This window comes from Penicillium daleae (assembly GCF_028827525.1).
Source record: "Penicillium daleae strain IBT 16125 chromosome Unknown utg000007l_segment0_segment0, whole genome shotgun sequence".
Taxonomy (NCBI): Eukaryota; Fungi; Ascomycota; class Eurotiomycetes; order Eurotiales; family Aspergillaceae; genus Penicillium; species Penicillium daleae.
In genome coordinates this window covers 545,626-573,602 of record NW_026623155.1, presented here as the reverse complement: position 1 = coordinate 573,602, position 27,977 = coordinate 545,626, and the positions used below count along the sequence as shown (strand labels likewise).

General features: G+C 50.5%; 8 protein-coding genes across 8 annotated transcripts; 4 read left to right on the top strand and 4 right to left on the bottom strand.

Annotated features, from left to right (window-relative positions):
• Positions 1-3,894: 3,894 nt before the first annotated feature.
• Positions 3,895-4,393, top strand: N7458_007441 (uncharacterized protein; the record flags this gene model as incomplete). The annotated part of the gene is made up of 2 exons (XM_056910823.1): positions 3,895-3,933; positions 4,019-4,393. 2 exons carry the CDS (start codon positions 3,895-3,897, stop codon positions 4,391-4,393), a joined length of 414 nt encoding a protein of 137 aa, XP_056763649.1.
• Positions 4,394-7,014: 2,621 nt separating this feature from the next.
• On the top strand, positions 7,015-9,114 carry N7458_007440 (uncharacterized protein; the record flags this gene model as incomplete). Its single annotated transcript, XM_056910822.1, has 6 exons — positions 7,015-7,246; positions 7,304-7,334; positions 7,407-8,233; positions 8,282-8,719; positions 8,776-8,895; positions 9,113-9,114. Coding segments are annotated over 6 exons (1,650 nt in total).
• N7458_007439 (Peroxidase) lies at positions 9,058-10,933 on the top strand (the record flags this gene model as incomplete). Its single annotated transcript, XM_056910821.1, has 4 exons — positions 9,058-9,684; positions 9,846-10,215; positions 10,300-10,493; positions 10,610-10,933. The coding sequence occupies 4 exons, from the start codon at positions 9,058-9,060 to the stop codon at positions 10,931-10,933; spliced, it is 1,515 nt and encodes a 504-aa protein (XP_056763647.1).
• A 758-nt stretch (positions 10,934-11,691) lies between these two features.
• N7458_007438 (putative RNA polymerase II transcription elongation factor (Ctr9)) lies at positions 11,692-15,334 on the bottom strand (the record flags this gene model as incomplete). Its single annotated transcript, XM_056910820.1, has 2 exons — positions 11,692-14,424; positions 14,489-15,334. The coding sequence occupies 2 exons, from the start codon at positions 15,332-15,334 to the stop codon at positions 11,692-11,694; spliced, it is 3,579 nt and encodes a 1,192-aa protein (XP_056763646.1).
• Positions 15,335-15,927: 593 nt separating this feature from the next.
• Positions 15,928-17,259, bottom strand: N7458_007437 (lysophospholipid acyltransferase family protein; the record flags this gene model as incomplete). The annotated part of the gene is made up of 2 exons (XM_056910819.1): positions 15,928-16,315; positions 16,400-17,259. 2 exons carry the CDS (start codon positions 17,257-17,259, stop codon positions 15,928-15,930), a joined length of 1,248 nt encoding a protein of 415 aa, XP_056763645.1.
• A 2,669-nt stretch (positions 17,260-19,928) lies between these two features.
• On the bottom strand, positions 19,929-21,154 carry N7458_007436 (uncharacterized protein; the record flags this gene model as incomplete). Its single annotated transcript, XM_056910818.1, has 5 exons — positions 19,929-20,130; positions 20,202-20,568; positions 20,685-20,781; positions 20,868-20,963; positions 21,059-21,154. 5 exons carry the CDS (start codon positions 21,152-21,154, stop codon positions 19,929-19,931), a joined length of 858 nt encoding a protein of 285 aa, XP_056763644.1.
• A 1,067-nt stretch (positions 21,155-22,221) lies between these two features.
• N7458_007435 (uncharacterized protein) lies at positions 22,222-22,589 on the bottom strand (the record flags this gene model as incomplete). Its single annotated transcript, XM_056910817.1, has 2 exons — positions 22,222-22,482; positions 22,533-22,589. The coding sequence occupies 2 exons, from the start codon at positions 22,587-22,589 to the stop codon at positions 22,222-22,224; spliced, it is 318 nt and encodes a 105-aa protein (XP_056763643.1).
• Positions 22,590-24,392: 1,803 nt separating this feature from the next.
• On the top strand, positions 24,393-27,164 carry N7458_007434 (serine/threonine protein kinase CLA4; the record flags this gene model as incomplete). The annotated part of the gene is made up of 4 exons (XM_056910816.1): positions 24,393-24,409; positions 24,560-26,096; positions 26,129-26,596; positions 26,652-27,164. 4 exons carry the CDS (start codon positions 24,393-24,395, stop codon positions 27,162-27,164), a joined length of 2,535 nt encoding a protein of 844 aa, XP_056763642.1.
• Positions 27,165-27,977: the final 813 nt, after the last annotated feature.

The following is a 27,977-nucleotide window of genomic DNA, read 5'->3' as shown; positions in this document are numbered from 1 at the left end:
AGGGGAGTTGACATGGTCACGAGATTGCGGAGCATACGAAGCGGGCAGCTCGAAAGCGGGAATGTATACTCCCGTACGCAGCGCAGAAGTGAACAAACAATACAATGCGCAAACTTGAGCAAACCAATTCTTCAATACCTAGATACTCTCCATTGTAATGCATTCGATACAATAATTTTTGTACGGTATTTACCCGAGGACAAGTCCACTAACTCAAGACATTTAAATTCCAACTTGGAACATGCAGGCGAGACATCCAACTCGATTATCCATCGCACAGAAGCTGATATGAGCTCGGTGGACAGTCCAATGCCACTCAAGAAAAGACATTCAATACTAATATAAAAATATTCACGTGTGTCCTCTCATACACACACCTATCTCGCCACCAAAATTCACCCTCGAATTGCGAGAATCTCCACAAAGGAAAGAACACCCCCATCTCAGCCCCCAGCAAAATCCAATGCTGACACACTCAACTAGCTGCACTGCAATGCAATGCACGACGCCGCCTGCACGATGGGACCTGCATCTAGATCCCGATCCTGTATCATGTACGGAGTAAGACTTGTAAATAATAGATTAGTGTCGGAGCGTATCGGGGATGTATCTCACCCGCCCGTCCCGTTGCTGTAGCTTGGCAGACCCTTGGGCCTCAGGCCTGGGGCCACAAGTGCAAAAGTACACTGCACCTGCATCTGCGATGCACCTAGAGTACGCCCGCACCACACAGTTACATTAGTTAGATCCAAGCCACCCGACCGGCAGCCCAACCTCCCTGGCATCTTGCAGTAGCCTCGTTCGCCCTAGCCTATGAGCTCACAAGCCAGACAAAAACGGACGTAAAATATCCGAGGTACTGTACAGGGGCCGGAAATTAACGGCGTCAGCTTAGCTGTGCTCCTGCCGACAGCTATCTTTTTTCGAGTGTCGTGTCAGCCCACAGCTAAACTGGCTCTGGCTGACCTTGTTAGGGCCGAGTTGGGATCGGAAGGAACGAAGAATGTTACCCCGTTCATGGCAGAGAAAGCGGGGGGCAGCGAAGCGGGGGGCTGGAGGCGTACTACCTCGAACAATGAGGTCTTAGATGTTGTGCTACCGCAATATCTGGATTTTATGATCGATATAAGGAGCGCGTTGTAAAATTGATGAAAACTTGGATGATCGGTGTCAGCTGAAAAGGTCTTGGCTTGTACTATACGGAGTACAGTGGGGTTACATACGGAGACATTCAAAATCATCTCATCAGTCATGCTCTGAAAGATAACCCGAGGAATTTCGTCTGATCTATCTAGAAAGACGTTCCAAACAAGATTCGGAAATATCCTTCTCAAAGGAAAGAAAATTAAAGCGTATTTAGCTAGACCTTTTCTAGATCTCTAGTGTACCTTTGAACTGCCACTGTACTCTAGACGCGTCACGAAATCTTAGACGCGCAGGAACAGGATGTTTTCCGTGGGGAGTAGGGCTTAGTGTAGAGCCTACATGACTTGTTAGCGTGCGGTATCACAAGCTAAGAAGCTAAGCGAAAGCGATCCGTGTACGGAGTAATCAATAGAGCATTGAAAAGCGATGGAAAGAGACACCGTAACGCTAGAATGCTCTAGATCGAAAGTGCCATTTCCCCTTGCTCGACTTATATATTTATCCACCTATCCCAAGCTCACCCCTGTCGTCTGCCCTCAAGTGTACGAGAATACAGAGTATACTGATTCTGCTCGCTAAGTATTAGATGCCACGGAGAGAGAGAACCCAAGGACCGCAGGGTTGTTGATGAAGCTAAGATATAACGAGAGGTTAGAGGATACTAATAAGTTAATTAGGCAGCAATCATGCCACTAATAACTAACTAGCCTGCGTGACCAACAAGTATGAAGTGAAGAAAGAGTTCTACGACCTCTGGGACGTAGGAAATTGCCATCTGTTCGCGCACCATCTATATCTTAACCTCTTTCAACCCTCTAGCTTCCGTTCCGTAACTTTTTCAAATTATGATCCTAATCATACTTTAGAAAGGGAAAGGATAGGACCAGTAGGCGTAGCCAAGCACACTTACTACTTGATACTTCAACAGATGAAAATGAGCGACACCCAGAAGGATAGGCCGCCATATAGTCCATACAGCCTACCGATGGACTGAACGATCAGCCACGAGATCAAACTTTCACTTCCTTCTTCTAATTCCCGTCTACAACTACGATGCTTTTTGTACATAGAACCAGATCTTTGGCTATAGTTATGTGGCATTCACCTTATGATTCATGTACTTTCCAGACCTTTCGTCTTACCATTCACTTTCATCAATCAAGTATACCGTCTAACATGACTTGCCATCAGGTATCAAACTATATCTACTGTATCCCCATATCGGCCTGTGTTTCCATTATCCCAATGCCGAGTCGACTACTGGCCCGCTGTTTCTACCGTTAATGCAAGCCCACATTATTTGGTAATGAGTCTATCCTCTTGGTATCAGATCGCCTCCCTTAATCGACCACTCCAAACCCGCCCAATAATAACATATGTCTGACATCTCTTACCTATGGCAATCAACAGCTGAAGTTTGATCTAAGTCTGCTAGTATGCACATTTAGAATGTTCGGAGTAATTGAGTTTATTTGGACGCACCGAGCTCCTTTTTTATTGAATTAGATTTGTACAGCTTCTGCACCCAGCCTGAGCAAGAGAATTCTTTTCTACGTGTATATTCTTTCTAGATGAGGGTACATTACAGCTTCCAATCAATAGCATGAGTGAAAATACTAAGTAACCCAAAACGCGGCAGTAGAAAAAGAGTAACCCATTTACCTAGCTTCTGCAGCCTTCTATTAAATATCAGACGTATGAGGACAATGGTCACGCGTGACGAGAGAAGACCATGACGTCGAGGATCATCAAAGGGTTTTACCAGACCATTTGCAGATCAGAAGCAAAGCATGGATAAAACTGCCGAAGAAGTGTTGGTGAGGCTGAAATCGAGAAGGTCAAATTAATCCCAAATTGGCCCAGCCAAATTTCGCTCACTCTGATCCATCAAGTTGTACGACCCGGATTCTTGAACCTATACTCGCTCCGGGGGAACCTCTCTTTCTATTTTGACGAACTTATGAACCTAGGTCATAGGGCTGACGTCAAAGCTTGACACCGACTCTGTACATGTCTCAAATCTGGCCAGGTCGACAAAACGCTTTTTTGACACTGAGGTACCCTGATTGGCAATCATCCATTGGCAACTATCTCTCCCGCTGTTAGGAGTTGTTCTCGCGAGATGAAAGTGGGTCTGTAAAACTATAATTTAGTTGAGGAGTGTTCCCCAGCGTTCTAAACTATGCGATTGCTGGATGAAGAAAATACCTTTGGACAGTGTGCACACTGGTGTGCCGCCAACTTCCCTACTAGTCCCGGATCATCTTGTACCTCTCTCGCCGCTCACGAACAGTGACCATGCTAGATTGCGATCCTGCAGCGAAGCACCCTGGAACAAGAATACTGTGTAATGGGCAGTGTGTTGATAGCGATGTGAATAATTGCGGGATATGTGGGAATGTGGTACGTTCTCCCTGAGTACGAATCTGAATAATAAGTACCACAGCTAATGTAATGTTCTCTATGCTGCAGTGTGCTACAGGAGCATTGTGTAGTAGCGGGACTTGTCAATGCCCGACGGGAGAGAATGTCTGTTCTGGAGCCTGTGTAAATGAGAACACCGACATGGGACATCTGCGGAGGGTGCGGCACCGTGGTGCGTATTCCCCCAAAATGTTAAGCTGAACAATGTGGGTTATAATTGCTAAATCTTTAGGAATGTAGTGTCCTAGCGGGCACTTGTGTGTTAGCTTCACCTGTCAACGCCCAAGTGGACAGACAGGCTGTGCTGGCGTCTGCGTAGATACGATGACCGATAACAAGAACTGTGGAAGGTGTGGGAATGTGGTAAGTAATGTCGCCGTTCAATTTTAACCTCATGGGGTAGTTGACTGGATGGAAAGATATGCTGATTCTTCATTCTTCATCTTAGTGTCAGGAGACCGATGAGGCTAGATATACTCCTTGCCAGAACTTTGCTTATAGTTCACAAGACGCGCCACAGGCACCCGCAACGAACACCGCCCATAACCCACCTCCTGTGACAATCCAGAAGACCCAGGTTGCTCAGAGTTCTCCGAGCGGTCCTCCCTCGAGCGTTGGGACGGCCCCAATTACTCTCTGTCAGTGGCTATCCCAAGACAAGATTCTAGAGTTGTGGAAGTCTCTAACGTTCAACCCAAAGCAGTCCGGTCTGCAGCTCCAACTTCCAGTTCGCAACCCACCAAGCATTCACCCAGTTCACTTTTTGCGGCCCCCGCGGGGCAGGGCGGGGCAACACCCAAGGGATTTGGATCCAACAATGTGACATCTGGTGGCTCGAGTTTGTTTAGCCAAAGCCTCTCTCCATCTCCATCGCAACCCAAGTTTGGAGCTACACCATCACCACCCGGTAGAGGTATTTTATTTGGTACTAGTATCGCCGTGCCCAGCGGAGCCGCAAGTGGTGGATCTGGGACGTCCCTCTTTGGTCTCGGAAACGAAAAGAATGACACTATGAACCCCCCGAAAACTAAGGGATTCACACATGTGTAGGTCAAAGTGCGCAACAGGAAAGTTTAATCCTAATCTTCCGTTACTTTGATTAGATTCTGTGAGGCAGATACCAGTTCACGCGATGGGATTCTGAATTGTTACCAACATATTTGCTTTACGTCTCCATTCAGCAAATACTCACCTGAGGTTTCAGGAACATTATGGCACGCATTTCTGGCGTGAGAATGGAGGACTAAGACGTGCTAACACTCAGATCTGTAGGAACTTCGTCTTGGGGATTGTTCGTGAAATGAGTGATCAGTGCCTCCCTCACCCGTGAGAATGAGGATTGATTCAGGTCAAGGCTTTGCGACTATATATATGTTGTAGTGGGGGAGTCAGTGGCCTAGGGACTTCATTTTCGTCTTGCGGCCTTGTATGGTTTGTCTTAGGGATTTCTGCAGGAAAAGGAAAAGCAAGAAGCAAGAAGGAGGACACTTAACGAGACGAAGGGAGAGAACAAGGAAGAAGATGAACACACGAGGTTAGGATCTCCGTTCTGCTCTTAGGGAGGCTATCATTTTTGGTCACTCATTTTCATCCTCTATACTTTTCTTTACATATTCGTGTGTATGGATATCTAGAGCGTAGCACTTCCTGAAGACGAATTTAGAGCCTCGTCCAGGCTACCACCAACTCACACTCCAATTGGCCTCATTATTGGCTGTAAACAAGTTGGCGCAGGCGTCCATGTGCTTCCAAATTCGGTTCGCTGAAAAAGGTCCCTCCAGATGAAAAGCATTCAGGCTAAGGGGGCGAATCGAACATTCATAATGTCGAGATAGATTTATAGGGCAAGTGAACGCAGTCCTGTAAAGAATGGATTTGGAGTCCAATGAAAGAATAATCTTCAGGACCTGCACAAATAGGTAGACAAAAATATTGTCAGAAAGACATGTTCAGTAAGAGATCAATCCAATTATCTTCCGTCCCTTCTAAGAAGTGGTCCAGAAGTGTTTTCCTCGTACGGTATCTTTTTGTCATCTTAAAACTTAAGTCCGCATGCGGTGCAGATTATTGAGGGTAGTACACTCAGATGGGCCCAGAACATTACCGAGCTTTGCCTCCGCGCGGAAATCACATATCCTGCTTTTGGGTACAAGAGTGTGTCCACGTCAAGACTATATCCATAAAAAATGCTGGAATCGCTCTTTAGAGGCATCGTATTCCGGATTCATTGCTGCCTGTCTGCTTCATGGATTTACGACGACCACTATAATAGAAAGAAATATTTGCTACACGGAATAAACATACTTTAGCTCTAGAAGAAGAATGACTCAAGAAAAAAGCAACTCTGAACATGGTTTCAGCAGGAAAACCGGTCTTGCGAGAGTAGCGACGAGTCTTCCCACATAGTTTATTTCGAAGAGGCTCGGTTTCGTAGCCTACGGGTAGCAGGCGCATCGATCCAGGCGGATTGTTCAATCAGCCCGTTTGCTGGGGTGAAGATTGTACTTCCGCATTTGTCACTCTCGGTTATCTATGGTTAAATTCGCAGTAAATATTGGGACTACCATTTCTACGAAGCAAGTTGACCAGTAGTTTATGCCAAAATGGCCTCCAAACGCACTGCAGACTGCCGAAGAAGCTGTTTTAAACTTGCATTTGCCAGATTGACTGATTATCACGGCTATTCTTCAACAGTCAGCTCGTACTTTTGGCTAGAATAAGCTTCGACTAGCCTCTGACCGCGGCCGGATTCAGCAAGAGATCGTTGTTCTTTCTGTCCTGACTCGCTTGTTCCGTGGGTCGTTGTTTCTTGCCACCACTGGTTAATTATCCTAGCATTATGCCAAGGTAAAAGCAAAAAGGCAATCATGATCGATAATAGGTTCGTATGGTATTACGATTATTTCCGAGTAGGCTAGATCATTCCTGCTTCACCTATATGGTCTAATTCTAAATAGTTGCTACAATATTACACGATTATTATTGCGGGTTCTAGGTCATAAGGATTCAATATCCAAATCTATTATTAAATAATGACACAACGGACACAATAATAAAAATTGTCATTATAGTATAAGACCCAAATATGTAATGCTAACCTAATTGAATTTACCTACAAAACTCACATGTCAGACTTGGGGTACAAGACAACCCAACCTGAATTTCTATGACGATTTGTGTGTCAGGCGACATACCCTGCTCCACCAAGGTCCTTCACTTGTGAATATAAATGACTGCTCTTATTCTTTTCTCAGGGTACGTATAGTGGCTTTAAACTGTTTGGTTTCACTAACAGCCGGGCCTAATAGCACTGTTCTTCTCTGTTAATTTTGCCAAACAACCTTGAAAATGTATCTTTTTTGCGAATATATAATATTGCTGTTACTTTCCGTGCTATGTTCATCTGAACAATGGCCGTATAATCGCTATCATGGTATTCGGTCGATGAAAGGCCATTTCGTTCCTGAGAAGTCTCGTCCAGAATTCCAAGAAGAACCGCACAATCTTTTCGGCCAGTGGTTCCATGGCATCGTGGAAAGCAATCAAACCGAGCAGTTCCAAGATCTATTCATCAACGGTTCGATACCGCATCATGCAACATTCGATGATATCCTGAACAGCCTGAAAAAACCAAAGCACATTAGCAATGTCTCTATTCCACCTCCGCATATCCCACGTCCTTGGCCTCAAGGGCGAGCGACTACCTTGTTCTAGCACTTGCCATATCCCGTAGATCCAAGGTGCACATCTGATACATCTAAATGGTAAGATTTTCGTTGGTCAACCCTGGAATTATTTGCAGACCAATGACTAATACTAAACTCATTGATACGTAGGTGGTATCGCACCTATGATGGCTCGTGTAATTGGCTCAAGGAAGGCGAAGTGAGTGAAGGCGAGTATGGCACGGCCAAATCTCGGGACTACGGGCAGTATTACTACGCCGATGGCATCTCAAAGCCGAAGGGCCCCAACCCACGAGCCGTGAGCAACGCCTTCTTTCGCCGGAAGAAGACGCTCTATTATGAGCACACTCCACTGCTGCTTGGTTTGGTGGAGTTCATAATGCACGACGTTACTTGGTCTCAGGACTCTAGCACGGAATTCATTGATGTTCCAATGCCGGATGACGAAGATGTTTTCTATCCAAACACAACTCTCAGGATCTGGAGGACCGAGCCGCTCTCGGGAACAGGTACATCGCTCAAGAATCCTCGCGAAAACATTAACAGAGCGACTACTTGGTTAGACGTCTCCGCGCTCTATGGCAGCACTCGAGAGGTTGCGCTTGCCTTGCGCTCTTTCAGCAAGGGCAAATTGCTGACCCAGGAGCTTGAGACTCGTGGAACCAGACAAAAGGCGTCATATTTGCCATTCAACACCATCGGTGTCCCTACAAGGGCTCGACCAGGAACTGACGTGACGACCTTGTTTGCAGGCGGCGATCCACGGACAAATGAAGATTGGGTGATGATGGCCGTCCATACCCTTTTCCTAAGAGAACACAACCGCCTCTGTGACATACTAGCCGAGCAGCACCCGGAATACGACGATGAAGAGTTGTACCAGACCGTTCGAGTACTTCTCTCGGCTAAAATGTCGCTGATTGGGAATGCTTACCAAATGTCATACTTCAAAGACATGCCATGGCCGATGGACGACGGTAAGTTGGCCAAACCTACTTTGTCAACCCTGATGTTGACATATCCAGGTTTTCCGTTGTATCGCGAGATGTCTGGCAAGAATTGGCTCCAAATAAACCCAGCAAATACTTATCCCTGGCCAATCGCTACTAAAGGCGGCAAACCAACGGTTGTGAGCGCTGAAATGGCTGTGGTATATCGGTTCCATGAGTTCATCATCAAGAGCTTTCCGATCAAGGATGCCCTCAATAAGACTCTCTGGGATCAACCGCTATTCGATACCGGCTTCAACGCCACCGGATTCATCGATGCCGGTTTGGAGAATATCCTCCGAGGTGTTGCATCCACGTTTATCCCGAACTTCAAAAGTGGTGTGGATGAGTCTTTTAGATCAGCCGGGAAGTACAGAGGTTCACCTTTCGATATTGTTACGTGGTCAATCGTGCACGAAAGGGAGCAAGGACTGCCAACGTTCAACAATTATTTCCGTGCTTATAATAAGCAAAGTTGGTGTTTCTGTGCTTTCTTGATCGGCCGAACTCACGCTAAACTATCTTTCTAGGACCCAAAGCCATCGTCCCGATCCGGAAGAGATTCGAAGATTTCTCATCTGATCCGCACGTGGTTTCAGAGCTCAAAAGATTGTATCGGGCTCCGGATGATGTCGACCTCGTTGTTGGTTGTCAGCTAGATGAGTCGCTGTTTCCGCACTCGACGATACCGACCTCGTCCCTAATAATCAGTCTCTTCAGTCTGATTAGCATCAGCCATGCGATGTTGGCTTGTTGACAAACCTTGGGACTGTCATCCAAGCAACGCACTGGAAAAGCTTCTTTGGAGACCAATGCCGAAAAAGGAGTTCCCAAATTTCCGATTCTATGACACATTCTGGATGACAGAGCTGGACTTCCAAGCACATGGACAAAATTTGCTGTGGAGGATCGTGACAGAGAATAGCGAGGTCAAATGTCTGCAACGCAACCCCCTTTTCCCCATGGATCCAATTACAAATCCAATGTTGTGCACCTTACCATCACAGGGCGTCGACTACAAAGTGCTGGCCTCCACTGGTGTCGAAGTAACCCTAACCTTGATCCGACAGCATTGGGTGCAGTTACTTATGGCCTTCGTGGCTTTAGCCGCGGGCTCGATCGTGTTCAAGAAGACCAAGAAAAGAGACCCAAGTTATCCCCCTGTTCTTCAAGGACGGCCTATTTTCGGGAGAGCAGTTGACTTCAAAAATGATTCGAAGAAACTCCTCCTTGAGGGATTCCAAAAGTACGGGTCGAGTCGCTCGAAGGCTTTTGGCATTCCCCTCGCTTCTCTGACCCACTATGTTCTGTCTCAGCCAGAGGATCTCGAGATGATGCTCGACGATAATCCATATGAACTCAAGTTCAGTCTCAGAAAATTCTTTGAAGCCATCAATGTGCCAATTATCCTCCGCAAGCAAAATTTCGCATCGAATATTGTAAGTATACGATTACTCTTAAACGCTCACCAAAGTTTCTGAGCCAGAAGTAACTCGTTCAAAAGCATATAAATCTCATACGAACACACCTAAGCGATCGCGAAACCGTCCAAAACCTTGGCAACACTCTTGAGGCAGCATCCAAATACTTTTTGGAAAAGAATCCACTTGTACCAGCTGGCTCTGCATCTAAAGCTTATGAGAATTTAAGCGACTACATGGACCACTACATCACGAGTGTCAGCGCCCGGTGCATGGTTGGAGCCGACGCCTACACGCACCCCGAGTTGATCGACATGTTCTTGAAGTTTAACGTGGACGTTGACAAGACGATGGGTTTAGCATCCATGCTACCGTCCTTCCTTAACTTCATCGCCAATATCCCAATCAGCCAGAGCTACGACAAATTCCGCGACATTCTCATTCCGATTATTAAGAAGCGGCGACCAGCTCCAACACATGGACAAGACGGCTTGATGGACTTCATGCCTTTCATCCTAAAGGTGATCGACGATGATACGAGAGCCTCGGGTGAATACCAACCCACGTCGTGGATGGCATCTCAACTTGGTAATACGCACACAGTAGTACGCTAACTATTTACTTCTCGAACAGACGTCATAGCAATCATTGTCTGGATCGGCCTCCGCAACCTCCAAATCAGCGTGACTTCCACCCTCCTCGACATCATTAACGTCCCCGGCCTAGCCATCAAAGTCGCTTCCTCTCTTTCCGGAGCCAGCGTCGCCAACCTCGACACGTTCGGCCTCGACGCCACGAAAGGTACCCCTGGTCCTTCCTCCGCAGCGGTATGTTTGAGTCGATCAGGCTCTGTGGTCCCGCTACCGGCCCCGCACGCATCATCGCCTCCTCGCACCCCATCGCCCTCGCTTCCGACCCAAGCGTGCATCTCCCGCCCAAACAGGTCGCGACGCTGAGCTCGTTTTACTCGCACCGGCTGCCCGTGAACTACGGCGCCGACGCAGAGAATTATCAGGCAGAAAGATTTGTGGAACACGATCCGGACATCGGAAGCACGCGGTTCATCACATGGGGACTTAAGGGTCCGCATGCTTGTCCAGGCAGGTGGTTCACGCAGGAGGCGATTTGCATCATGGTGAAGGCGTTGTTGGAGGAATATGAGTTTTCTCCGGAGAGCATTATTGCGGACGAGGAGAAGTATATCTATCATGCAGGAGTGGTCACGAGGAAGGAGGTTCCTATAGTTGTGAGAAGAACAACACCCTGACTATGAGGTGCAATAGAGGCTTGTTGCTTGATCAAGCTGGAAAATCCGTTGGAAAGGAACGCTTGAACGTTGAGTGTGGGGAACTTGAGGGTAATTCGGCAACAGGGTCAACTTCATTCCAGGCACGACCAGCACTGCCTATAACGCTGGCAGATGAACATGGTGTCACTAGCTGTTCGTCCGTAGTGTTGTGACTCGCCGACAAAATTCAAATGCTCGATGCTAATATTGCTTTCCTCACGCCTAGGAAAAGGTCGTAATTCAACTTGCGACGTTTCTTTAGTATTCTGATCTAATGCAGAATGAACTTTGTAGTATATTATTTAGCTTAATCAAGCACTGTTGCTACACTCGACCATGTCCTACTCAAGCTATTATGCTCGTCGGTCACTTCCACGGCCTATACCAGTAGTAGTACCTGGTTTCTGCGAGTCACCCATCCACCCTGCAGGTAGAAGGTTCTAGATTCCCAGCAAACCATGTCATAAAATAGAACCCCCAATAGAAAATGATATATTCATCGCTTTTAAACAAGGCCAGGCAACATCGAACGTGCAACCTCGAACCCATAAACCGCTCCAACAACTAAAGTACAATCCACAGAGATACAAACCAAAACCCAGAGAGAGCACAGCACGAATAATGAAAAATGTAATATACGGCTTTGAAATATCTTGCCAACGCCAGAGGTATGTAGAAAAACATGGATAGAAAGGAATAGAAAGAAACCAGCAATGTTCAATCCCATCTCAACAAACTCAATCCTCCTCCATATCATCATCGCCAAAGAGATCGTCCTCGTCGCCTTCCGCTGCAGCAGCGGGAGCAGGAGCAGTCTTTTCAACGACCTCTTCCTCCTCCTCCTCTTCTTCGTCATCGTCATCTTCAATCCGACGCGAGGCCTTACCACGTCTCCGCGGCGCAGCAGCCTCCTCCTGTGCATCCTCCTCATCGCCGCCGAAAAGATCATCGTCATCACCCCCCTTCTCCGGCGATGCAGATCCAGGCACAACACCCTCCTCTTCATCCTCCTCATCCGAATCAACCACAACCTCCGAACTCTTATACTTGCTCTGCGCCTTCCCACCACTCCGCCTCTCCAGACGACGCTTCTTCTTCGGCGCGGCCTCGCTCTCACTCCCGCCCGCCTCACTACCAACACCAGGATCCTCATCATCCGCCGCAACAAAGTCATCCTTCTTCTTGCGCTTGCTAGGCTTCTTCTTTGTCCGCTTAACGCGCTCCCCATCACTACCCTCCGTCATCAACTCTGCGTCTTCACGGGCTTGTTCGCGCTCCGTGCGCTCCGCAGCCTGACGCTGCGCCTCTTCGACCATTTGCGCGCGCTCGGCGGCGATCTTGCGCTTACGCTCGGCTTCGACTTCCTGCGCCTTGCGGACTTGGTCCTCGCGGGCGGCGATGGCCGCAGCGCGGGCTTCGCGTGCTTCGCGCAGTTTAGCCGCGTTCTTCTCTTCGTATTCTTTCTGGCTTTGCAGGGCGCGGTCTAGCTGTTTGGCGATTGTGCGGCCCATGTTGGCGCGTTGCTCGAGGGCGCTGGCTGGGTAGGGCGGGTTCTTTTCTTTGGAGAGGCGGTCGAAGGTGTCGATGGCTTCTTTGAGGCCTTCGGCGGCTTCTTCGACGTCTTGGAGGGTCTTTTGGGTTGGGGCGAGACTATATGCTAGCGAGGCGATTTGGTTCTGGACGAAGGAGACGTTGAACTGGAGGTGGAGGGCGTCTGGGGAGACGGCGTGCGCGCGCTGGGCGTATTCCAGGGCTGTTTTCATGGCTTGCAGGCTGCCTTCTTGCTTGGCTTTTAGTTGCCAGACTCGGCCCAGGCAGGCGAGGATTTGGACGTCGCGGGCGCGATCCTTGGCTAGTGCCGCTTCGTAGTGCTCGATTGAGCGCGAGTATTGGCGTAGCTCGCCGTAGACGTGGCCCAAGTTCAGATACACGCTGGGGTCCTTGATTGTGTCGCGGACACGGGCGAGAATCTGCACTGCGCTGCTGTGGTCTTTCTTGTCGTCGATGAGGGCAATGGCGACACCCTGGGCAGCGTAGGCGTTCCTGGGATCCAGCTGTAGAGCCTTGTCGAAGAATTCTACTGCGCGCTGGTACATCTTGCGACGCTTTTCCTTCTCCTGGTCGGTGTCGCGGCGCATATCACGAGCCACGAGGAGGTGGACGTTACCCATACCTGTCAGCGCGTACCGGTCATGCTTGTCATGATATTGCAAGGTATGCTTGTAGTGCCGCTGTTCAGGGTCCTCGTTGATGTTGGAGACGCGCTTCTTCGACTTGCTCAGGTACCAGCCGAAGAGAGAGCGGACCTCTAGGTTTGAGGAGTCGTTCTCGTACAGCTTGGCGATCTTCTTGGGGCCCTCGTCCGCAGGGCTCTGACGCAGAGCAATGTAGGTCAAGCGTGCGCTGGCTTCAGTGTAATCGCTGTGGCGCTCCAGCAGACCCTCGTAGACCTTCTTGGCCTCATCCCACATATCAGCAGCCTCGTACGTACGACCCAGGTTATAGCTGATCGTGGTGACAAGCGCATCATTATCGGTACCGTCTTCCCGTTCTGAAGACTGCACGCAGGCGTTCAAAGCAGACTGGAACATGCCCCGAGCCAAGGCAATCTTCTCACTCTGATACAAGAAACAGCCCATGTTGTTGAGAAGTTGCGGGGGCAGGCTCTCCCGCAAAGCAGACTTCAACTGATCCTCGTCCTCGATATCTGGCCGCTCACTCTCGGGAATACTAGCAATCTGCAGCTCCTCCAGCTGCGTCAAGCATTGCATGCTCTTTTCCGGCGCCGAGCTCTCATAAAGCCGGGCCAAATAGACCAGCACTGATTCATCCGGTGCGAGCATTTGTTTCTCATCCTTCCACATCGAGCGGACAGACTCGAGGAGCGTGATGGCCCGCTTAGTCTCGGTTGACTTGTCTTCCTTGCTACCCGCGCGTTGCGCGGCGAACACTTCCTCCGCATGCAGAGCACCCAGCAACATCATGGCCTCGGCGTTCTTGGAACTCTGCACAATCTTCTCCAGCCGGAACTTAGCACCGTCAAAGTCCTTGTTGGTGACTTGCATCTGCACGGCACCGAATTTGGCCGGCAGATAGCCCTTGTCACCGCCGCCACGAGCCTGGTCGGAGCGGTTGTAGAACTCTGTTGCGCGGGCCGCATCGCCCTCGTAATGCGATTTCCGTCCGAGAAGGTACCAGCCGTCACTGGCAATGGGCATCACATCTGTCTGCTCAATGGCTTTGCGAGCCAGAGTTTCGACCGTCGGGTATGCCTTGCGGAGGAGGAAGTATCCACCGAACAGCGCGCAGGTCATGGGGTATTCCTTGTCAAGCTTAAACGCCTTTTGAGTGTACTGTGTCATGGCCATCTTGTACAAAGAACCGAACTTGGGATCCGTAGTCGAGCGACGGGAGCTGTCGTGGAGGTAGTAAACGGCGAGGAGGACATTGGCAACCTTGGAATCAGGGTTCTACCGTAAACATGACACGGTTAGCTAAGAAAAATGCATGAGTGCACATAACATTGAAACATACCAGAGACAGCGAACGCTCCCAAGCAACCTTAGCCTGATCCTTGAAACCCAACTGCCACAAGCAGCAACCCAGACCAATTCGGGGATCGGGATCCGTCAGGTTCGGCACCTGCATCAGGACCTTCTGGTAATCAGCCATAGCATCCGCATATCGCCCCAGCATATACAGCGCACGAGCGCGACCCAGGATAGCCATGATATTACGCCCACCAAAGGCCTTGGAAGATTCCTCGAAACATTTCAACGCCTGCCGCAGCGACTCCACTCGATCAGACGTATCAACCGTACCGGGGCGTACCGCGCGAGGCGGATGCAACGACGCGCGGAGAAGACACAAAACACCACGGGCCAGGAACAGAGGCGGGTACGCCGGGTTCAAGCGAGAAGCCTCATTCAGAATCGACGTGGCCTGCTGCAGATAATAGTCCTTGGTCTTGGCTTCAGTGTACAGCTCTCCCTCCGGCGCGACACGCGGTGCCTGTCGACTCTTCAGCATGAGCAGCCAGCAAATCCAGCCCAAAAGTCCGAGTTTCTCCTTTGTCGCGCCATGGGCGACGGAAGAGAGACCCTTTTGCAGGATATCAAGCGCATGGTCGAGTTGTTTTCGCTTGGCGTAGGCCAGAGCAATGATGACCCAGAAGTTCTTTGCGGCGCGCTCGTTCTCGAGCAGTGTGCATAGTTCGGTCGGGTCTTCTGGGAGATCGAGGAGACTGACTTCGACTTCGCTGTCGAAACTGGAGGCCGGGATGTCGATGGCGTCGGGGATGTCGGAGAAGCGGAGGGTGGTGGTGGTTGTGGCGGTCTCGCCGTTCAGGCCATTGGCGTGGCCATTCTCGAGAGAGGCCATGGCGGTGGGGACAGCGCACCGGGTAGGATGGTGCGAGCGAGGTGAGAAGGAGAAGGCTGAAGAGGACGGGTGGTGGTTCGTGTCTCGCTTTCTCGAAGATGCGGGATTGCGACTGGAGGTGATGAAAGGGTCGTGGATGGAGGGACTCCCTCTTAACTCATGGTCAAGTGAGATGCACCCTTGACTTGATGAAATTGACGGGAAGACGTCTTGCGCCGGTTCACTTGAGGGTTGAAAGGCGGGTTGCCAGGATCAACGCGCAAGTGAATCGGAGGAGCTTCGTTTCAAGGTGCTGGTCAGTTGAGAATTGGAGGCTTTGAGGGTGGCTGGTGCGGACTGCACCGCCACAGTGCCACCCAGCACCAATAGGTTCAACCTATACTTGGGCTAAATGAGTATATCTACAATACATCATAACCATAGAAACGATTATTAACGCTGGCCATAAATCAACCATAAATGAGGTATTTCGTTCAATATCCATGCAAAAAGCTATGTATTAAAGCTATTTTCCAAGTCTTGTCATAATATCATGCTCCAAACCAACCAAAGACCGAGAGGAGTGGCTGCTACAAGATTCCAAACTCACAAAACTAGTGAGAACATGTGCAAATGAACCTGCAAAGAAATGCAAGACCAAGCAGAACAATGAAGATCTGGATAATATCACTCCAATGGTGCAATCGGAGGTAAGACTCTACATAACCACCGGAGATGGCCACTTTCTGCTCCTCGGTAGCGTTCTTAGCCTCGATGGAGCCGGCCAGGTCGGAAGGGAAGCGCCCGGTTTCAAAGTAGTGATTCATCAGCTCGTCTTTTTCGGCCCAGCGAGCGCGAAGCCATTCGTCAAATTCCTTTTGGTCGTCGAGGGGGATGTCTGCGACGGCGAAGCGTCTCCAGTGCATGTTGACAGAGGTTGGTGGGCGGCCGCGCACGTATGTAGAGCGGAGGGTGAAGTACTTGTCAGGATAGATACCCTTCCTGTAGGATAGAAGTACATATTCAAGTCAGCGATCAAAGGTAACGTATATTTCTTTGGCTGCGACGGTGGAGTGCGGAACATACGCTGGACCCTCGTAGGCAATCGTACTGTCGTACACGTAGTCGACGGTTCCCCGTAGCTGCTGCAGACAGAAGAACAGACCCGTCGAGCGAGGTAAAATCATATGGTTGAACGAGTCATAGCCCTGCTTCTTACCAAACTCATCACTCCGCCGCTTAGTATTGAGGGACAAATTCGTGCCCTCGGGAAAGATCATTAGCCACATCGGGTCAAATTGCGACTTGCTAGACTTGGAGCCTGATACTCTCGTCTTCAACTTTTCCAACCGATGTTGAAGGCGGGGCTTATCAGACTCCCATTTCCGGGCCATGAAAATAAACCCGTAGAACATCATGCCCTGGCCCATGACGGGGATATACTTGAGTGACTCTTTCAAGATGATAAAGATACGGCCATGCATGACATTTGTGTAGGCGATCCACCATAGATAAATCCAATCGGTATAGACTTGGTGATTAGCGATCAGGACCAGTCGCTCTGGGAACTGGGTCCGCAGCATCCCATCCTCGGACAGATGCACCTGGCCCCGGACGCTCTCGTCTCCGCTGACCCGGAATAGGGTCGGGCAACCATACTCCGTCAGAGCGGTGATTGTCAGGCTAAAGTTCTGTTTTGTATAAGCCATGTACGTGTAGTACCAGTTCTTGTTAATCAGGTACAGCGGGGCACCGATGAGCTGAGTGACGAAGATGACGACGCAGCAGCAGTCGAACCAGGCCGCCATGGCCAGGGAGCGGGCGATTTGCATAGGGATGCCATGTTTGAGACGTGGCTCGACGGGGGGTTTGGTGGAGTGTTTTTGAAGCTCACTCGTGTCCTGGCGGGGGAGAGGCTTGCGCTGGCGAACCTCGGCTGCACTCATGGTGGTAGAATGAGCGCGAGAAGAGGGAGCTAGTCGGTCGCTGGTCTGGCTAGAGTGGATGGAATCTGGAATAAGGATATTCGAAGGAGCTGGAGAGCTATCAAGCAACTCCAGGGAGTTGCAGAGCCCAGCTCACCAGGGTTTGTGTCTTGGCTGCTTAGCGGGATGCGGCGGATGGGGGATCGACGCAGCGGGCGATGACTGGGTTTGTCTTGGATAAGGGCGGGTGGTCGCAAAGCAGGCGAGACTAGGGAGGAGAAAAATGGCGGGAGATAGGGATAGAGCAAAGAGAAGCGGTTATTGAACCTCCATGGCTTTGGAAGTGTTGGTCTCGGAGAGTTTGTGGAAGGTAGTCGGGCTGAGCGATCTCGTGGACCGTTCGCAGGCGAGAGCTTATCACGTCACAGGTGGGAAGGGAAGCTCCTGGTGGGGCGTGGTCTGGCCGAGCCACACACCAGTTGCTTCTTTGTTCTCGGATACGTAAACACGCACAACTGGTTGGGCAGCGCCGCGAATATCAGGATCAGCCCGTCTGATCTATGGCCATAATCAACTTCAGCTTCTGGTAAGACTGTGATGGCCAAGTCTCGAGATCCCCTGCCTGTTGCTATCACATGATCCGCTTCGCTGTGACCTGGTCATCCACCGCTTATCGCTTGTAGACTCCGTACGTGTGAGGCAGACGCGCTTATTGTGTACCTAATAAAGTACTAGAATTGAAGGATCCTAGGCGGTGGAAAGGTGGCTTTTGAATGGAATGAAATTGCTGCTCCGTGGCGCATTTATACCCCCTGCTTGGGCTGAAAGGACTCGAGGACTATACTGGTTTTGGGTAGAGACAAAGCTTCCTCTCTCGCCAAGTGCCGATACATACTTGACATGGTTGATAGAGAGATCAGTGATGAAGGAAATGATAGGTAGGGAATAATACCAGGCAATCATGATCACTTGTATATAGACTTGCCCCCTTTTTGCTGGGCCGTCGAAGCCTTGGCATCATGGGACGCATGGAGTCGCTTTCATCTCTTCATATTATCGTTCAATCTTTTTTTTATTTAACTACAAAGTAGGATTCTACTGTCATTTACTGTAGCAGTTAGTATGCTGTCGCAAGTTGAATGCTTTTATTTTCTTTATACTTTGACAACCAAGATCGCGAGATCATAGTTGGTGGAATGGGGGCTGTATCGACTTTGACTTCTATTATATTCGCTAAAATAACGGTTCTCATCTATACGGAGATGAGTTGAATGTAGAGCGAAACAAAGAATCCGAACCCGTTAGGTTACCCTTAATGGTTAGAGTACAACGCCTAAGGTCACATGCGGCTCATTGGGTGCAGAGCAGGAGAGGGAGCCCTAAGGAGGAGCACAGGCCGTTACTCTAGGTTCAGCTGAGCACAACCTGAGCGTAAGACACCTCGATAAAACGCAACACGCTAGCCCCGTCTACGTGACACTCTTGTTCTTTGGATTGCCCCCAACGTCTCATCGAAAATGCAGGGCATTAATAACCTGACCCTTCATTTTTGGTATACTTGCCGCTATTCATTGCGCCTCGATGGAGCCTAATGGTTAACCACCCAATTAATCGATCAATTAATCTGTATGCTCCTGGGAACCCTTGTCTATGGTTGTATCGTCTCCTGGGCAGGCATGGAGGGAGTACTAACGTATTTCCCGCATGACCAAGTCACCCAGTTGAGCGGGTCACCCCAAAACTCCATACTAAACGCGATTTTTTAAGTCATAATATATCAACAACGAGAATATGATTTTGCTTGATTCTAAGTATACTATGATCTCCTAATATAATAATTAGTATAGCATAGCTTATATATTCAGAAAATGATTATTTACATATCTTACCAAAAATACGCTCCGATCGAGCGATGTAGATATATATATCCATAGTATCACACCCTAAAATATTTCTCGAGCTTATAAAAATATCTAGTAGGATATATTTCATACTGAGCTACCATAAGATCATATAATCAGCCTTAAGCGTTGAAATTTGAAGCTGTGAAATATTGCATTTAGTATGGTGTTTTGGGGTGACCCGCTCAACTGGGTGACCCGGTCATGCGGGAAATACGTTAGTCTTAGGGCAATTACGTGAATCTACTAAGAGGCCGCAAGTCTTACTCTGGGCAAAGCTCCACCAGGAAAAGTCTGTTCCGGATGTAATAGTGAAGCACAACTTCTCCCTACATTGACCACGCGCACCGGAACGCATATTTGACCAACCGCCATCTCCCACGGGCTGAGAAGCCCCCGAAAAGAGATTGCTCCTAGGAACCCGCTGGATAATTGATTGGTTGATTGGTTTGTAGACTGTTCCAGCCGAGGAACCCGCTGGATATTCCTAGGAGCCCATCAGAATCCACGCCATTTTGTGGTCGCGTGTAAGCTATCCAATTAACTCGCTCATAATTATAATCAATTCAGGTTCCCAGGTACTCAAACGTATGTAGTAGGCTGGGGTGCCAAGAAACAGTATGGGGTGCCATTTCACCGTGCCAAGAAACGGATCAGGATGCCAAGAAACAGCATAGGGTACCAAGATACGGGCCGAACCTAGTTTCCTACCGGAGCAGTGAGCTCGCGGGCTTTTTCTAGGCCCCTGGCCTACAGTGTACGCACTAGCCACGAGCGAACTTGTGTAGATCAATACCATGCATCACACTGCACCAGATCATTAAGCTCGAATTCCACCTCCCGCCCTTGGGCCTCAAGCTCCAGATACCCGGGCGCACTCTTCTCGATAATCTGCACCCACAGGTCCGGATGTCCGTAACCCACGTCCATGAACTTGTTGCTTTGTCGGGTTGACTCTAAGAGCTCGAGAATAGGACGGTCCATGTCCAAGCTATCCACACCAATACAGAATCCTTGTCAGAATATAAAAAAAGAGCGAGAAACCTAGGGAAGAGAACGTACGGTTCATTGATCCGCGGCGGACCCCCAATCGATGATTCAGCCAAGTCCGCGACCCGACGACCCATCTCGCCGAAGAGAACCACCTGGCCTATATTCCAGGGTCGACGGAGGATCGAGTCGCGGACTTGTCCGTTGGAGCCAAACTCTACTATAGCCATCTGCCCTGTGGCTAGCCCTGGTGCGTCGATCACGTACCAACTGTAGTCCGGCCCGTCGGCGAACACCACCGTGCCTCGCCGAGTCATCGAGAGGGCATGGAAATCTGCTTGGTTAAGGTACAACGCAGGAAGGACCTCGCTAAGCGCGGTAGGCGCAGCGAGGTCTAGCAGCTCCGGAATGTGGCAGCGGGGGGCGTAGCCAGCACCCGCTGTTTCAAAGGGATGTGTCCCCCCCAATAGTCCTGGTGGACGTATAGCAGGATCAGGAACTTCACGAGGTGGATATAGTTGCGGGGATGGGCCTGCCGGTCTACGGATGGCAGACACAGGAAGCGCTTGTCCGGTCGTCGGGCTAGCTGTGAGAGCAACGAGGCCGGGTAGTCGAGAGCTGAGTCGTATGCTGGGGCACGACTATGGTACGACTGTGCTAGTTATACATTAGTTCTCATTTTCGGGTCGGGGGAGCGCGAGAACAGGGGAAAGAGCGTCGAAAATAGGCTATACAGACCTCGCGGAATTCCTGACTGGCGGTGGCCCATTTCTCGACAAGGGTTCGCCGTTGACGTAACCCATCTTCGGGGGTTGAGGTTGGCTGGGATTCTTCCTGCAGTGATCTGAGCGCTAATGCCATATATCATAATTAAACGACCGTAGTTCCATAGGCTTCCCTACCCGTACGAATAACAACCACCCTTTTACCTCTTCCGGGAGTTCTGTTCGGGATATATCCGTCGGCTCTAGGCGGACCTTGGCAATGCCCGCCGGCCAAGATGCTTGCGATCTCGGCTGCGACATTCCTTGAGTCAAGAATTTGTTTTCGTGGAGGAAGTCAACTAGACGAGTAGGGAGGCGGGAGCTTCCACGCAGAAAAAATGAAAAAGAGTCCGCAACCCGAAGCGGTGAAACATGACTTGTCCCTATCTATGTGATGCAGACGGCACATCATGCACGATTCTGGACGGCACGAGTAATTCTCCTAGCAAACGCGCGACCACAGGTCAATGCATGCACTACCCGGCTATGTACTACAACTGTGAATGGTTCCCAAATAAGGACATCCCGAATCTTGACACCGCCACTCAAAACACGATGCCATTTTACAGGGCGTCAGGTAAGATTTCCATTGATCGCTCTTTCGCAGTCGTTATGCTAACAGTCGGCATTAGGAATCTGCATAAATATCCAGAATTACTTGGAAAGCTACGCCTCTCAGTGGTCGCCTACCTACATGGGTGCCAGTTTCATGCGTCTGAGATATAAAAGGGATAGTTTGAACACTAATCGGGCCCTGTCTTGTGGAGTAAGTGGGACCGGGAATATGGCTGCCCACTGTGCCGAGCTTAAACTGTCGCTCTGGCCTCTTGCGGTTCAACAGGCAGGATCGTCGAACGCTCTAGGAATGTACGGGTGGAGTGATTCTATGTCCTGCGATGAATTCCCGTGTATGTACTTTGCTTTCCAGTGCCCTTGGATCTGTGCTAACAAGGATTATGAAACCTGGTAGTCAATTCGTAAGTGATGACCGTCCTCACTCGCTGGGATCGCATGATACTAACTATAGATGAATATTAGCTCCGAAGAAGGTGGGACCGGTGCCGTGAGTCCTCCCAAGACCAAGTTTCTTCGAAATTAGGTCGGCTGACCATGTCTTTCTAGAGTACTGCCTGCACGCCATAGGAACAGCAAAACTACCAGGGCTATATTACCTAGAGAGTTACTTTCATCCAGGATAAGGTCAGTCCTTATTGACTCCCTCTGTCTCCCTGTATCCCTTTTTGATGGTGGGGCAGGCTTGAGCTAACGGCGATATCTCCCATTTCCCTTCTATATAGACTAACAACAACAAACAGTAGCAGATTAAGCTATAGAACGGTCCCCTTCCACGCCATTACACAGTAAACCTGTTCGATAGCACCAACAACCCCACAGGCACATTCCTCGGAACCTTCGCGGGCTACCTCGTGGGCAATCAGAACCTCATCCGGGCGCGCATCGACGGCGGCGTCAACACCTTTGGCAGCAACAGTGTCTACACTTTGTCCTCGGGCTCGTACAACGCCCTCTGCCACGTTGATGACGGCTATCAGACCAGAACGACCGCCATGGGGGTTGACTACATCAAGCTAATATTGTATAATGTTGTGTATGGCGATTCGACGGGGGCCGATCTCACCAAACGAGACGGGAGTATGGCGACGATGACTCGTACACGGGTCGTCCGGAGATACATCCTCGATTCTGGCAGGTGGAAGGTGCGTGGTTGCTTTCATTTGCTTGTTTTTTGTTGGTATTCAATTTCGGTGTTCTTGGTTTGCTAACGGTCAACAGAGCTTCGCATTCCCACGAATTGGCAGGACTATGTTATTCTCATGCGGCGGGATAGCTCGGACGAACTTGCCCAAGAGAATAACGGCAAAGCTGATGGTTGGAAGTGGGATAATATAGATTCAGTCGCTTTTACTCTTTTGAGTGACGATGGTCAGCCTGCCTCAGGTTCACACAATACATCCGCAACATTGGCCACCCGAGCCGGAGACGAAGATGAGGGAAATGGTGCACATCGGTCGAGGTCCGCATCGAGGAATCATTACGGACAGTATTTCCACCGACACGCCCATAGACATCACTAAAGGAGAGCCTGGTGTGCCGAGCAGGTAGTGTGCTTGCTACAAGGCTCGTTCTCCCTTTCGCAATTGTAGGAGATCAAATTTTCGTCAAGTATAGCAGTAGTATCGCTCCCAGAGAAAAAGAGTCTTGAGGATATTATTTAAAAGATGATTCAAGGCTCATTTATACCTTTGCCCCATGATTTACGCGCTGGGACTGTCCTTGTGTAGGTACATGTACTATATGAAGTTTCGCTAGGCCTAATTTGGCTACCGCCGTGGTGTCGGGTGGGTCAGGGAAAAGACCACGATTCTCGCTCCAAAAGCCACGCACAATCATGTACATACTACAGTATGCGGTTGCTTATTCGAGTCTAGCTTCCTCGAGAATATTCATGCGCGGGTTTACTACTGGAGTAGGTCCGAGTGTCGAATTACTAGTTAACGTACTACTTGGCACACTTCCATTATCCATCTGGGGTCATTGCCTTCAATGATCTTACTGTACTACTATCCTTCTCATGGACTGTATTCCCGATGCTCTTCTCGGCCTGTTCCAGAACGCCCGCCGAGCCGTGGATCCAGCGCCCCTCCATGAAACCGCGCCTGGTGATTGGCGATACTTGCGTTTCCCATAGATTGAATCTCTGGGTCCCAGGGTCGCGAACACAACGTGAACCCAATTTAAGATCATTAAATTCTTGGGATCCAGGGGTAGTATTCAGCAAGAAGAATCATAGGTTAATAAGTACCCAAGGGTAGCATACCAGGAGCAGGGGCACGGGTCCCATCACGAACGTCTGCTCCCCCCACAAAAGTACTCCTGTCCTCTGTAACACTGTCCAGTGCTGTACACTGTCGAAGTACTGTAGTCCTCGCGAGTGTGTGTTGTCCTGCTTCCATTCCTCCAGTCCCTTTTTTCCATTCTTTCCCAGCGCTTCCAAAGTCACCGCCGTCGTCCACCCACCACCACCACATCAACCCCCTTAATCCTCCTCCTTTTTGTTCCCCTCCCCCCACTACCAGATTGAGCCTCGTCAATTCTTCTCCTTCACCTTATTTTCTCCCTTTTTTTTTTTGCTCTCTTCCTCACCGTGAGAGAGACCGCTCCTTATTCCTCTGGTCGCTGCGCCCGCTCTTCTGCCTACTCGAACAGGTAAGCGACTTCCGCCCCAGCACCACTGTCCCGCCCCTCTCCCCCCCCCCTCCCCCCGTCACCGCTCGCCCTCGTGTCTCCTGGCGGGCCAAACGCCTGGTGCTTCCACCCTTTCTCTCCTCTTCCTGGGCATTTCCGATCGCCAAACCTGACCCTTTCACCCGTTGTGCGAAATAGGAGCCAGATAGCTTTCGAGTGGCCGCAGGAGGTCTCGGCGCGCCCAATTCCATTGCCTCTTTCATTCGCGTCCCTGATTCCTGATTCCTGAAAGATGGCCTCGTACGGCAAGTAAGTGGTGTCTTCCCACCCCCCCCCCCCCCCCCCCAGGGTCCTTCCACCCACCAATCGCCGACTCCTGCTTCGGTCCAAATGAGACTCCTCGCTGTTAGTCTCATGAACCCAACCCAATACTGATCGTCTCTCGTTGCGCCTCTCTAGTAGCACCATGTACACCCCGGACCAGTTCATGAATCCGGGGCCGGCACCCCGCCCGCCAACTGATCGTCCCAAGTTGACGCTCCCCATCAACAACAATGTCGCTACCTCCTTCAGTCAAATGTCGCTGAATTCTCCCAGTACACCCGGTCCCGGTGGCAATCTCTCGCTGTTCCCCAATACTAGCACCCCCAGCTTGGCCCGCGCCCAGACGGGCGGGAGCGGCGGTCTTCAGATCATCAAAGAAGGCTACGTGCGATGCAAGGAAGACAAGTTCTTGGCCACCTGGAATCAGCGTTACCTGGTCCTTCGGGACTTCAAGATTGACTTTTTAAAGAGCGAATCCGGCAAAGTGGTACTCTCGTTCCCCCTCTCGACCGTCACCGCCGTCGCACGCTCGGAGGAATCCAAAATGGCCTTTGAAGTCACTCGCCTGGCGAACCCCAAGGACGCCGCTTCCAAGGCCGCCTTGATCACTCGCGATGTCCCCACCAAAACAATTACTTGTGAGGTCAAGTCTGATGATGAAATCTACGAGTGGATTGATAAGATCTACGAGCGCTGCCCCGGCATGGGCGGTGTCAGTAACCCGACCAACTTCAGCCACCGAGTCCATGTCGGCTTCGACCCGCAGACCGGCGCTTTCGTGGGCTTGCCTCCAGAATGGGAGAAGCTGCTGACCGCTTCCGCCATTACCAAGGAGGATTACAAGAAGAACCCCCAGGCTGTGATTGAGGTCCTCGAGTTCTACTCGGATATCAAGATGCGGGAACAAAATCCGCAATACTATGCGGGTATGTCTGGTCCTGGAGGAGCGCAGCCCAAGCCTCTGGGTAGCAATACAGTGGGCAACTCGATTGCTCCCCCTCGCCCTCCTCCACCAGGCCCTCTGCAGCGCCTTGACAGCGGCCAGTCAAAGTCTTCTATGGATAGCTCGATGCGTTCTGCAACATCTTCTCCCGGCCAGCAAGGTCCGGAATACGACCGTGCGGCTGAACAGCAGCAACAACTTGAACGCATGAAGCAGATGGCGGAGCAAGAACGTCGCCGCTTGGAAGAGGAGCAGCGCCGTAAGGAAGATGCCGCATACAACGCATCCCTTCCCCAGACTCGTGTTCCATTGGCCAAGCAGGAGATTGGTGGCTATGGCGGTTCAGATTCATCCATGAATAGCCGCTATCAGCCCAGTCGTCCTGCTCCCCAGGCACCCGGCTCTGGATCTCGCGCCCCTGGAGGTCAACCGCTTACTGCTCAGCGACCCGCGCCCGCGCCTCCTTCGCAGAGCCCCTACGGACAAGGTCCTCCCCGCACTCCTGCTGGCGGCAACTCCCGAGGCGACGAGAGCCAAGGGTCACCCTCCCGCTATGCTCCTAATGACCCTCGTTCACAGGCTTCGTCCAGCCGCCAGCCCCAGAGTAATGGCAGCAAGGGCCAGCAAGGTCCTCCCCCGAGCCGTCTGCCCGCTCCAGTCCAGGCTGTGAAGCCACTGAACATTGCCAACAAGCAGACCGCTCCCAAGCAGCAGGCTGTTCCCGATGGCGTTCGCGCGGCCGAGGCGGCCCTGACCAAAAGCCCGAGCCGAGCAGCAAGAAGGAGGTGCGCATGTCAGCTATGTCTGAGAATGAGGTTATGGATCGTCTGCGGTCTGTGGTGTCCAAGGACAACCCCAACGAATCGTATAGCAAACAGCGTAAGATTGGTCAGGGTGCATCTGGATCCGTGTATGTGGCTCGGGTTAAGGAGCATGCGACTTCGCCCGTCGCCCACGAGCTGTACCGACAGTACGGCCCTCGATGCCAGGTGGCTATCAAGCAGATGGATCTGCGGAGCCAGCCTCGTAAGGAGCTGATTGTGAATGAAATTATCGTCATGAAGGATAGCCAGCATGCCAACATTGTCAACTTTTTGGATTCGTTCTTGCAGGAGTCGAGCAATGAGCTTTGGGTGGTTATGGAATTCATGGAGGGTGGTGCTTTGACAGACGTCATTGACAACAACCAAGTGATTACGGAGAACCAAATTGCGACAATTTGCCACGAGGTACGACATTTCCTACTCATCTTGTTACTACAAAAGTTGACTAACACTTCTACAGACCTGCAAGGGACTAGCTCATCTGCACAGCCAGAACATCATCCACCGTGATATCAAGAGTGACAACGTCCTACTCGACCGAGTTGGCCATGTCAAGATCACCGACTTTGGTTTCTGTGCCAAGCTGACCGAGTCGAAGAGCAAGCGCGCCACCATGGTCGGTACGCCTTATTGGATGGCGCCCGAGGTGGTCAAGCAGAAGGAGTACGGCCCTAAGGTTGATTGCTGGTCTTTGGGTATCATGGCTATTGAGATGATCGAGTCTGAGCCTCCATACCTGAACGAGGAACCTCTCAAGGCCCTGTACCTGATCGCCACCAACGGCACACCACGTCTGAAGAAGCCAGAGAAACTGAGCAAGGAGCTCAAGGCGTTCTTGAGCGTGTGTCTCTGCGTGGACGTCCGTAGCCGTGCTACCGCCGATGAGCTGTTGGCTCACGAGTTCCTTCAGACTGGTTGCAGCCTTGCCAGTCTGGCCGAGCTGCTACGCTGGAAGAAGGCCAACGGGCAATAAATGATATGATCAACCGTTCTCCGCCTCCTTTCATCCTATATCACCAGGAGCTCCCTCCACTTTTCTCTCTCTGCTCACGATATGCTCCACCACCTCCAACTTCCGTCTATATCAAAACATACCATCCTCGAACCTCTTCCACCCCGTCTACGAAGTTGATTGACCACCTTGAAGATCTGTTCTGCGCACATATGGGTCCAATTTAACGCCTCTCCGGTTTAGACACGTTCCTTCTTCTGTTCTCACGAAACCCGCATCGGCGCTCTGCATCATGTCTCCCCAATTCCCGTACTTTCTTGCCCTCGATTTAAGCTTACGCTGTGCTGTGTCCGTCTCATACCTCGTTTGCTCCCCCCCCCCCCCCCCAATTCCATCCATTCCGCACTATACACACCACGGCGTGGGCCATTGGCGTTTATCATTGAATTTCACTTCTGCGTCGTGCTTCTTTCTCCGTTTCTGTTTCTATTTATGTTTCTGTTCGTGCCTCCATTTTCATTTTCCAGTACTGTCTACTTTTCGCGTCTATGATAATCCCCTCCTCACTTTGAGTTGACTTGCACAAAAGAGTACATTTTTTTTTTCCTACACACATTGACTTGATTCCGTCAAACTGCCCGCCTCATCTCCATTACCATGAATACCGGAGCTGAATGAATATCCCGCTGAACATGGCGCTGTATCGTGTATGGAGTATCGTCTTGATCTGGCCTGGCCCGTTCACCTTGTCTTCAACTTAAATAGTGGGTGTAGTCTGAGCGTTTCGTCTCGTCTCTAGCTTTTTGGGAACGGGTTGAGGCTAGGTAGAGGTTC